Consider the following 12,146-nt stretch of genomic DNA (forward strand, 5'->3'; position numbering starts at 1 on the left):
AGCTTGTGAAATTCAAGCAACTGTGTATATATATAAGCTCCTTCATTCAGACTCAGCCATAAACTGCACAAAGCCTGTAAAATCTGCTTAAAAGGAAAATAAAGTTATTCCAAACTGCCACGCACACAGAACAGCATACACACGTGCTTGGGGCTGCCGCGGGACAGGACACTAGCCTGTGCTTTTGCAGATGCAGGGCTCCCAGAGCCCACGGGCCTGCAGCATCATCCTGATGGACACGCCACACACTGCCGTGCTCTTTAGAGTGACAGAGGGGACTCTGCCCACATATCGCAGCACCCACGAGAAACAGACAGCACCCTCCTCTGTTCTCTGCCACAGGACCAGATGCAGTTGAGAAGGACACACACCTGTGCACATCATTTAAAGAACTTCAAGCAACTGTGTGAAGGCCTGTTCCATGATAATGTTATATGAAAAACTGGATCCCTGAGTTTACAGCCAAAGGGCCCAGAACAGTGCAAGGAGAGGTTTTCTCCAGCCACATATATGCATTGTAATATGCAACTTCCTAATACCAAGTTTATAATACTTCAGAAAACAATGGTTATAGCACATCAATGACTCTGCTGGCTTTATTTATTCAAAAACAAAAGAGGCAAAAAAATACAGAACTAAAATGTCCAATGTCATCTGAAATAATAGGTTCACCAAAAGGTTGAAAGATAAACGTGAACTGGGGGGATTAACTGTAATCATTAGAATGAATTGTTTTTCAAAAAATGTATCTTAGGAAAATGCTGACCAATGGGGTAGGTGGTTATTTAACCTCTCGCTTTCAGAGGGAGCCAAGAGGTTTCAGAGTCTCCTGGGCAGCAGGAGCCGCTCTAAGAAGGCCCTCTTCCGGCTGCAGCTGACATGGGCCTTTCTAGAAGGACAGATCCTTCCTCAGGCTCCCCTTCTGGCAAGGTTAACCAACCACCCACAAGAATTTTTACTTCCAAGAGGAAGTCCTGTAGATACATATCAATTCACACCCATCGCTAGTCATCACATCCGCATGTGTAACATGGCACACGGCTGGTGACTCTGGAGGACAAAGTGGGGACCCGGGGAGAAGATGGTGCGTGAGCACCCCTACACATCACGCTCCAGAGCACGCAGGTCCTCCAGGAGCTCCTGGGCCACAGTCTGCAGGTGGGGGTTGCGGCTCTTGGCCATAGCCAGGATGCGCTGCAGGGGCAAGGAGCTCCGGAACTCAGAGGCTGACCTGGAGAAGACTTCTGGCTCCAGCACCACAGACTGGACGAGGCGCAGCACGTGGAGACACACCTCTGCGTCGGGATCTGGGAAAGAGGCAATGGTCCAGTTAGAATAAAACCTTCCAAGGGGACCCTGGGCAGAAGCCACCCTCAGGGCCTCCTGGTCTTTGGGAACGATGGATTGGACAGTTTACTGAACTATGAACTGACCCAAAAAGGTGTCACTTCTTGACGTAAAAGCTGAGCTCATGAAAGGCACATAAAAACAACATCTTCTACTTAGTAATGTTCTACCTTTGACTATTACTCACAAGCATGTAATTTTAAAATGCTGAACTAAAAATACGAGGGCTTTTCATGTAGTCTGCTGTAATCCTGTTCACTTATATGAGCACTTTCACTCCAAGTTCAGCAAACCCGAGAGACCACATACTGACGAGGCATCGCTCAGGCCACTGAGCTCCGCAAAGTCACGGCTGCAACACTCCAGCTGCCTTCTGTTTTCCACGGGAGGCTCCCTGGAGTTACAGAGCTGGCAGCCACGGACCACAGCAGGCACGCAGAAGCAGCTGGACCGAAACAAGAGCCCCAAGCAAGCTGTAACCCTGACCACCACGGATCCCCTTCTCCTTACCATGGCTCTCCAATGGGAACGTTAAACATGCCACAGATTCATTTCTTCATTAGACTGTGTAATAGGAACCAGACTCAAAATCTGTACCTCTTTCCTAGCACTACACTTTAAAAACCTTTAAGCTGTAAGTGGATTGAAGAGAGTAGACTAAACAAGCGTTCAGTGGGCACTGCCATGTAACACACACATACACACACACACACACACACACACACACACCCACCCCTGCCCTGAGCCCTTCTTTACTGAACAAAAGCACCGAGACACATTAAGACTGCTGTGCTGGGAGGCAGAAACCCCCCGGGGTCCAGACCATGAAATCCTTCTGTCTGGGGGGACGGGAAGGAAACTCTCTGGCACAGAAACAACCAAAGACACAATCAGAGCGGCTGCCACGGGAAGGAGGACAGGATCTCTGTGGAGGCGCCCACTCGGATGCAGGCACAAGAGGGAGCTCCCCCCACTCACCCCATGACCTGCAGTGGCCCAGCAGCCAAGGAGAGCAGTCTACAGCAGGGAGCAAAAGCACAGAAGGGGATCCCTCTGGGACACAGACCAAAGGGAAGGCCCTCAGCTGAGGGTGGAGACTGCTCTGGCCACTCAGTCTGCACCGTCAGCACAGGAAGGAGATGTTCTGAAAGCAGCAGTGCAGAGGTAACCACAGCAACAAACCCCAAGCCCAGCCCAGCCCCGACACCGCCACCCCAGCAGAACAGGACCTGTGAACACTTTACCTCATTCTCTCCTGCAGAGGCTGGCATGGAGGCCAAAGTCAGCCCATGTTTCCACACAGGCTGTGAGTTAAGGGTGGCTGTTACCTTTTTAAACGGTTATTTTAAAAGAAAACAAACAGAAGAATAATACACAACAGAAACCACACGTGATTCTCAAAGTTCAAAATAGTTACCAGCTGGCTCATTATAGGAAAAGCCTGCTGACCTCCACTCTACTGCCCTATACACAAGGCACACCATTCAATCAGAAATTACAGTGACAAAGCAAGGGGATTAAAACTCCACTGAAGTAATAATCAACAGAACCAGACTCAGAGATAACCTAGATGTAGAAACAATTAGAAAAGGAATTTGAAATAAATATGATCAATAGATGGGAAAACACTGTTTTAGGGTTCTTGCAATATACTTGAAGCAGTACATTATTATTTAAAGATTTTAAATGCTTTAATTTAAAATCAACTCTGATTAATTAATACAATTAATAATAATTCAAGTCAATTTACTTCAGTCACTCAGTCATGTTTGACTCTTTGGAACGCCATTGAGTCAGTGATGTCATCCAACCGTGTCATCCTCTGTCCTCCCCTTCTCCTCCTGCCCTCAGTCTTTTCTTTCCCAGCATCAGGGTCTTTTCCAATGAGTCAGTTCTTCTCCTCAGGTGGCCAAACTATTGGAGCTTCAGCTTGAACATCAGTCCTTCCAATAAATATTCAAGACTGATTTCCTTTAGGATTGACTGGTTTGATCTCCTTGCAGTCCCAGAGACTCTCTCAAGAGCCTTCTCCAACATCACAGTTCAAAAGCAGCAATTTTTTGGCGTTCAGCCTTCTTTATGTTTCAACTCTCATATTCATACATGACTACTGGAAAAACCATAGCTTTGACTATACAGACCTTTGTCAGCAAAGTAATGTCTCTGCTTTTTAATATGCTGTCTAGCTTGGTCATAGCTTTTCGTCCAAGGAGTAAGCATCTTTTAATTTCATGGCCGCAGTCACCATCTGCAGTGGTTTTGGAGCCCAAGAAAAGAAAGTCTGTCACTGTTTCCATTGTTTCCCCATCTATTTGCCATGAAGTAGGATCATGAAATAGGATCAATGCCATGATCTTCATTTTTTGAATGTTGAGTTTTAAGCCAGGTTTTTCACTCTCCTCTTTCACTTCCATCAAGAGGATCTTTAGTTCCTCTTTGCTTTCTGCCATAAGGGTGGTGTCATCTACATATCTGAAGTTATTGATATTTCTCCCAGCAATCTTGATTCCAACTTGTGCTTCATTGAGCCTGGCATTTCGCATGATGTAATCTCAATTAAAGATTGTATTATAAACCCTAGGGCAAATACTAAAAAAAAAAAAAAAAACTTTTAAAATGTAAATGATAAGTGAACAGTGCAGATAGAATAGTAAATACTCAATGCAACAGCAGACAAAAAAGAGGGAAAAGAAACAACTACAAGCATTTCTGTATTTCTATATAAATTAGCTGAAAACTGTATAAATACATTGATTAAAAGACAGAAAATACACAGGATGAATTAGGAGATTGGGACTGACATATTTTGTTGTTGTTCAGTCGCTCAATCATCTCTGACTCTGTATAAAACCAATAACTAATGAGAACCTATAGCACAGGGAACTCTACTTAGTGCTCTGTGGTGACCTAAATGGAAAGGAAATCTAAAAAAGGTAGATATATGCAGATGAATAAATGATTTACTATGCTGCACAGCAGAAACTAAACATTGTAAAGCACCTATATCCAATAAAAAATTTTTAAAAGATATAAAATGCATAAAACATCAAGACTCAATTATACATTGTCTACAAGGCACCTAAAATAAAGACACAGGTTAAAAATGAAAGAATATTAAAAAAACATGCCAGGCAAACACTAATTAAAAGAAATCTGCAAAGCCTGTATATCAGACAATGTAGACTTCAGAACAAAAAATATTACCATGTGCTTAGAAGGGTCATTGTATAATTATAAAGAGGTCAGTGGATCAAAAAGACACAGCAGACTTAATCAGATATGTACCTAACAACAGAGTTTCAAGAGAAACAAAGCAAAATATGATAGATGCTGTTGCTGTTATTCAGTTGCTAAGTTGTATCTGACTCTTCGCCACCCCATGAACCATTGCATGCCAGGCCTCTCTGTCCTTCACCATCTCCCTGAGTTTGCTCAAACTCATGTTCTTTGAGTCAGTGATGCCATCAAACCATCTCATCTTCTGTTGTCCCCTTCTCCTCCTGCCCTCAGTCTTTCCCAGCATCAGGATATTTTCTAATAAGCCAGCTCTTCACATCAGGTGGCCAAAGTATTGGAGCTTCAGCATCAGTCCATCCAATGAATATTCAGGACTGATTTCCTTTAGGATTGACTGGTTTGATCTCCTTGCAGTCCAAGAGACTCTCAAGAGTCTTCTCCAGCACCATTGTTTGAAAGCATCAATTCTTTGGTGCTCAGCCTTCTTTATGGTCCAACTCTCATATCCATACATGACTACCAGAAAAACCATAGCTTTGACTATATGGACCTTTGCCGGCCAAGTGATATCTCTGCTTTTGAATACACTGTCCAGGTTTGTCATAGCTTTTCTTCCAAGTAGCAAGCGCCTTTTAATGTCATGGCTGCAATCACCATCTGCAGTGATTTTGGAGCCCAAGAAAATAAAGGGCTGTTCATTTTCACTGTTTCCCTATCTATTTGCCATGAACCAGACCACTTGATCTGCCTCTTGAGAAATTTGTATGCAGGTCAGGAAGCAACAGTTAGAACTGGACATGGAACAACAGACTGGTTCCAAATACGAAAAGGCTGTATATTGTCACCCTGTTTATTTAACTTATATGCAGAGTACATCATGAGAAATGCTGGGCTGGAAGAAGCACAAGCTGGAATCAAGATTGCCGGGAGAAATGTCAATAACCTCAGATATGCAGATGACACCACCCTTATGGCAGAAAGTGAAGAGGAACTAAAAAGCCTCTTGATGAAGGTGAAAGTGGAGAGTGAAAAAGCTGGCTTAAAGCTCAACATTCAGAAAACGAAGATCATGGCATCCAGTCCCATCACTTCATGGGAAATAGATGGGGAAACAGTGGAAACAGTGTCAGACTTTATTTTTCTGGGCTTCAAAATCACTGCAGATGGTGACTGCAGCCATGAAATTAAAAGACGCTTACTCCTTGGAAGGAAAGTTATGACCAACCTAGATACCATATTCAAAAGCAGAGACATTACTTTGCCAACAAAGGTTCGTCTAGTCAAGGCTATGGTTTTTCCTGTGGTCATGTATGGATGTGAGAGTTGGACTGTGAAGAACGCTGAGCGCCAAAGAATTGATGCTTTTGAACTGTGGTGTTGGAGAAGACTCTTGAGAGTCCCTTGGACTGCAAGAAGATCCAAACAGTCCATTCTGAAGGAGATCAGCCTTGGGATCTGTTTGGAAGAAATGATGCTAAAGCTGAAACTCCAGTACTTTGGCCACCTCATGTGAAGAGTTGGCGCATTGGAAAAGACTCTGATGCTGGGAGGGATTGGGGGCAAGAGGAGAAGGGGACGACAGAGGATGAGATGGCTGGATGGCATCACTGACTTGATGGACATGAGTCTGAGTGAACTCCGGGAACTGGTGATGGACAGGGAGGCCTGGCGTGCTGTAATTCATGGGGTTGCAAAGAGTCGGACATGATTGAGCGACTGATCTGATCTGATCTGATGGGATGGGATGAGATGCCATGATCTTTGCTTTTGAATGCTGAGTTTTAAGCTGGTTTTTTTCACTCTCATCTTCATCAAGAGGCTCTTCAGTTCCTCTTCCCTTTCTGCCATTAAAGTGGCATACTAGATATGATAGATAACTAATTATAAATTAATTCACAATAAGAGTTGGAAATTTAATACTTTTATTTCCATTACGGATTTTAAAAAAGGAAGAAAGAAAATCAGTGAAGATACAGAATCCCTGAACAACAGTATCAACCAATTTGACCAAATACACATTCAAAAGAATTCAAAATATGTTCTGTGATCACAAAAAATTAAGTTAGAAATACAGAAATACATAATAAATAACAGAAAATATGTGAAAAAAAATCTCCAAATATTATTCAGAATTTTTTTCTAAATAATCTGTGGATCAAGAAGTCATAAGGAAAACTAGGAATTACTGTGATTGAAATGAAAATAAAACGCATTATCATAATTTGTAGACAAGAGTTAAATCACTGTTTATCAGGGGAAATTATAGCACTGAATGCTTGTGTTGGACGAGAGCAAAGGTCTCAAATTAATTTCCTTACCTTTCACCTTAAAAAAAAGGCGGGGGGGGAACTTCCCTGGTGGTCCTGTGGTTAAGAATCTGCCTGCCAGCGCAGGCAACATAGACAGGTTCAGTCTCTGCTCTGGGAAGAATCCACACGCCACGGGGCAACTAAGCCTGTGCATTGCGACTACTGAGCCCGCGGGCTGCCAGCTAATAGAGCCCAAGCTCTAGAGCCCGTGCTGCCCAATGAGAGAAGCCACACAGTGAAGCCCATGAACCGCAGGACAGAGCAGCCCCTGCTCACTGCAGCTAGAGAAAGCCCACGTGCACCAACAAAGACCCAGAGCAGCCAAAAATAAATACATTTTTAAATAGAAAAGTAAAAAAAATCAAACCAAAAACAAGCCAAGGGAAAGTAAAAATAAAGAACAGAAATCAAGACAAACGAGGACAAACAAAAAACTAGGGGAAAAAAAAATTAACCCCAAAGCTGACCCTGCTAAAAAGATATCTACAAAACTGAAAAAATTCTAGCCAGGCCAAACAAGGAAAGGAGGGGGAAGAAGAGACAGACACAGATTACAAGCGCTGGGAATGAAAGAGACTTCACTACAGAACCTACAGATACTAAAGAAATAATAAGGGAATATGGGCTTCCCTGGTGGCTCAGACAGTAAAGAATCTGCCTGCAATGCAGGAGACCCAGGTTCAACCCCTGGGTTGAGAAGATTCCCCTGGAGAAAAGAATGGCTATCCTCTCCAGTATTCCTGCTTGGAGAATTCCATAAGAGGAGCCTGGTGGGCTACTGTTCATGGGGTCGCAAAGAGTCGGACACGACTGAAGTGACTTAGGAGCAGCAGCAGCAAGAGGTCTGACCACAGAATCCTGTTAAATCACAAGAATGGTTAAAATACTACTTGATTTTTAATCACTCTCCATGACACTCTAATCTGCTGAATGAAACAAAACCAACAGAAGGAAACCGGTGCCTCCATCAGTGTGGCTGCACGCAGCACGCGAGGGCGGGGGCCAGCAGCTGTAGGAGGGAACTGCCAGCTCTCCCTCCAGGGCAGGCCTGGCCGCACGGCCAGCCCAGGGCGTCTCCAGAGCATGCAGAGCAGGAGAGGGGCCGTTCTGCCGAGCTCCAGAGCTCTCACACCAGAGGCTGCTCTCCACCGAGCGGTCACCTGTGAGGGCCACCGCGCCAGCAGACACGCCACCGCTGCTCAGCAGCATCCAGAACGCCTCCTGCAGCTGCCTTCAGAGCCAGTCCGGAAGCCATTCGCAAACACCAGGGTCACTGCCTGAGACACAGCAGGATGCTGACACCTGGCGTGTACCGAGTCGGGGCGCAGGCTCCCCTCCAAGCCCCTCAGCCAGGCCTTCTCCCCTCCCGGCTGGCAGGCTCTCCGACTGCTGCTCAGCTTACTCACAGTGTCTGGCTACTCGGTCTTCACAGGAGCTGGAGGACACCGCAATCTCCGGGTTCTCCTCCCCTTCGTCCTGCCTCATCATGGTCCCCCTCTCTCCCTGCTTCCCCCTCCTCCTTTTCCTCCTGCACTGAAAACGCTGGTGCGGCCCAGGCCCAGCCTCAGACCCTCTCACTCACTGTATGGTGTCCATGGCTGCAGCCACACAGGCGTCCTCCACCATGACGGCTCACAGGGCGGCCTCCAGCCCCGGCCTCTGCGTGACTCAGCTCACAAATCCAACTGTGCCCTTCACGTCTCCCTTTGAACATGGAACAGGCCTCCCGAATTTAACATGAGAAGAATTACTGTTTCTCTCAAGTCCCCCCAACAGCACCACCAGGGACAAGATTGTTGTTTGGTCACTCGGTCATGTCTGACTCTTTGTGACCCCATGGACTGTTGAGTCCGACTATCTGTGACTCCATGGACTGTAGCCTATCAGGCTCCTCTGTCCATGGGATTTCCCAGGAAAGAATACTGGAATGGGTTGCCATTTCTTTCTCCAGGGAATCTTCCCAACCCAGGGATCAAACCCACATTTCCTGCATTGCAAGTGGCTTCTTTACCACTGAGCCACGAGGGAAGCCCAGGGACCAACTACTCAGCCTCAAACCTAAGCATCAACCTGGTTTCCCCTCCCTCATATTCCCATCCCTTCAAAATGGATCTTGAATCCAGTCATGCCAATCACCGTTACCACTCCTGCCACCCCCAGACTACCACAACCTTCTCACCCACACCCCACACCTGCCCCGTCCCCCTCGCAGCACCCAGATGGAGCCTGGAGACGGCCCTTCAGCCCAGGGCCACCCCTGCTCTGCCTGCACAGGCCACTCCAGCCCAACGGGTTCCCTGACCTCCTCTCCTGACACTCCCCCACGCCTCTCTACCACACTGGCTGCTTCACCTCCACATCCTCACAGCTCAGGGCCACTGCACAGCCTTCCCGCACCACCCCTCATCACAGAGCTCTGATGGCTCTTCCTCCGCCTCACTCAGGTCTCCACTGCCCACAGAGAAGAACCACTTGGCCCCGGGAGCCCTCTCACCACCCAGTCTTTACTAGAAGATTTCCACCACTCTGCTGGTCATCAGGTCTCCCGAACTGAACGTAAGCTCCACGAGGGAAGAGCTTGGCCTGGTCACTTCTGAACCTCCAGTTCCCAGGACAGGACTGGCGCTCAGGGACACCTGTAAGACAGGCGCTGCTCGAGCGCTCCTGGCTGTAGCGCACCTGCCCATGGTGTCTGCCACCCTGGGGGCAGAGGAAGCCCCTCCCAACTCAGCAGTGAAGTCTGCAGAGGAGATGCCAAGCGCAGCAGTGTACTTTGTGGGAGACAAAATAAATACAGCCTCTAGTCTCTACTCTCTTACCTAGTTAGAGATTTTTTTTTCAGTAAAGTAGTTGCAGGCCATTAACAAGTAACAGATGAGAAAGTACAAACACAAGTCTGTTGGTAATATTCGTCATGACACCCTAAGGAAGTCTGGGGGGTGGGACATCTGGAAAGGTTCCCTAGAGAATGCTTTCAAGTTGGATTTTGAAGATCTGGGAACATAAAGCATCTAATCATTTATCCTATTTCTCATTTTTTCTTTCCAAAATCCAAAAACATGTTATAATGTCAACCTTTACCAATTACAGGATGTGAGGATCTTGGCTCCTTCCATCAGCTCATCTGTTTCTGGACTGCCCTCCAGCACAGACTCCGCACTGCCCTCTTTCCAAATCACTTCTCAACTTTCTCCATATTCTTAACACAATACTTCAGACAACAAATCACACACAGAGGGAAGTGGGAAAAGGTCACCTGGCCCAGCTAGGAACCTGCTCCTTTTCTAAAACACACTTGCACAGCAGATGGGTCAGCTCTGACACACACGCAGAGCCTGACTCACACCCAAATTAGTCCCACTTCAACACTCGTCAAAACACATTAAAATAAGCAGATGTCAGTAACCATAACAGAAGTATGGCCGGAAAACACAGAATTCTCAGAATGGTGTATCATCTCTTAAATGAAGGTAACACACACTTTTCACATCTCAAATTAAATGTAGGTTTAAACGATAATGACAGCATGGCCCAGGAGAGAACACACAGGCTCAGGAGGGGAGTGTGGAGTCAGAGGGCCAGGATGTGACCAACACACAGAGTACCTTTCTAACTGTCCAGCCTTGGCCAGGAAGGACTTCTCTCTCTCTGAGTCTTGGCCCCAGGACACATGCCCATCTCAGAGGGTTTGAGAGGCATGTGAGATAACACATATAATAAGCCCATGCTGGGTGGAGCAGGAGCCCCATAAGCGTGGCTGCTAGACTCTGACTGGCTGCGGTGCTGCCTCCAGCTGTGACGATTATACACAACTATGGCCTGTCAGGATTCAGGCCTCTTACCTAAAGGAGCTTCCAAGGGTTACCTTTCGGGTTATTTTTCTGGGAAGTTTAGCTTATGGATGGTCGATCTGAAGCAAGAGGGTTTGTGCCAGCAGCGGTGTCTGTTTCCGGAGATGATGCAGCGTGGGGGGAAGCAGTGGCGGGGATGAGAAGACGAGGCTGGGGGCTGGACGCACAGATGGCCTGCTCCCAAATGCTTCCTGAGGAGGAGCGCAGCCACACCACACACCAAGGGAAATACAAAGCTACCAAATTCACTCCTGCTGTCATTTTCTTTGTTGAAATTGTGCCCTCACACAAAGAAGAAAAAATACTAAAAGAGAAAAAAAAAAAGCAAAGGGCAGCAGTGACCCGTAGGATAACACCAAACTTGTTGTTAAGAGTCCTGGAAGGAGAGGGGTTGGAAGACATGAACACACTGTGAAGATACAACAGCCCCAAACATCCAAATGTGAGGTAAACCACAAACCTAGAGAGCTGCACCAAGGCTTGTCTTGTCTGATGCACCACGATGTCTGAACACCAGTGACAAAGAGAGACTCACAGAAGGGAAAAGAGGAAAAACCACGTGAGGCGGAGGAAAGGTCAAAAGGACAGCAGACTCCTGGTGAGAACACGTGAGGGCCAGAGGGCAGGGGCAATGTCTTTAAAGTAATGAAACTTGGAAGCCCACACCCAACAAAGTATCCTCTGAAAATCGTGGCAAATAAACACTTTGTAAGACAAACAGAAATGGAGAGAATTCTACCCCAGGCAAGCCTGCGCCCCAAGAAATGGCAGAAGTCCTTTAGGCAGGAGAATGCTACAGGTGGAAACCAGGATCCATACAAAGGAATGGGAGCACCAGCAGTGGGAATCACGCACGCTTTTCTTCCTATCTTTTCAATCTCTTTACAAGGGAGTTGATTAAATCAAAAATAATAAAAATGTATTTCTAGGTTTTCAACACACATATGACAATTTTAAGAGAATGGAAGGGGGAAAAGAAGTATACTGTTAACACTACACGTGAGCAGTTGGAAGGTGGACTGTGATAAGTATATATCTTATGCACCAGAGTAACCACTATAAGAAATACTTTTTAAAAAGAAAAGTAGCTAATAAACCAGTAACGGAGATAAAATGGAATCAAACAAAACTACTAAATTCATCAAAAAAAAAAGGGTGAAAACGAACAAAGAACAGATACGACAAGTAGAAAGCAAACAGCAAAATGACACTTAGTCCCAAAGAAATTAATAAATCAAATTATCTAAACATTACAATTAAAAAGCAGAGATTTTTCTAATTAATTAAAAAAATTCAAGGCCCAACTATAGGCTGTTTACAAGAAATCCACATTAAATATAAAGAAACAGGCAGGTAAAAGAATGGAAATACATTTTTTTAACATTTTATATACATACAAGTA

General features: G+C 45.7%; 1 protein-coding gene across 2 annotated transcripts in view; it reads right to left on the reverse strand.

The window, feature by feature from the left end:
* Positions 1-568: 568 nt before the first annotated feature.
* Positions 569-12,146, reverse strand: part of HSF2BP (heat shock transcription factor 2 binding protein) — an 87,438-nt gene continuing 75,860 nt past the window's right edge. Inside the window, exon 9 of one of the 2 annotated variants that reach the window (XM_019963581.2) lies at positions 569-1,307. In XM_019963581.2, coding sequence (XP_019819140.1) covers positions 1,099-1,307 — 209 coding nt within the window. In that variant the 3' untranslated portion in view covers positions 569-1,098. Of the gene's footprint in view, positions 1,308-2,750; positions 3,937-12,146 lie in introns of those variants that run through there. The other variant, XM_070795578.1, reaches the window with a different exon arrangement.

Source organism: Bos indicus, chromosome 1 (genome assembly GCF_029378745.1).
Source record: "Bos indicus isolate NIAB-ARS_2022 breed Sahiwal x Tharparkar chromosome 1, NIAB-ARS_B.indTharparkar_mat_pri_1.0, whole genome shotgun sequence".
Classification (NCBI taxonomy): domain Eukaryota; kingdom Metazoa; phylum Chordata; class Mammalia; order Artiodactyla; family Bovidae; genus Bos; species Bos indicus.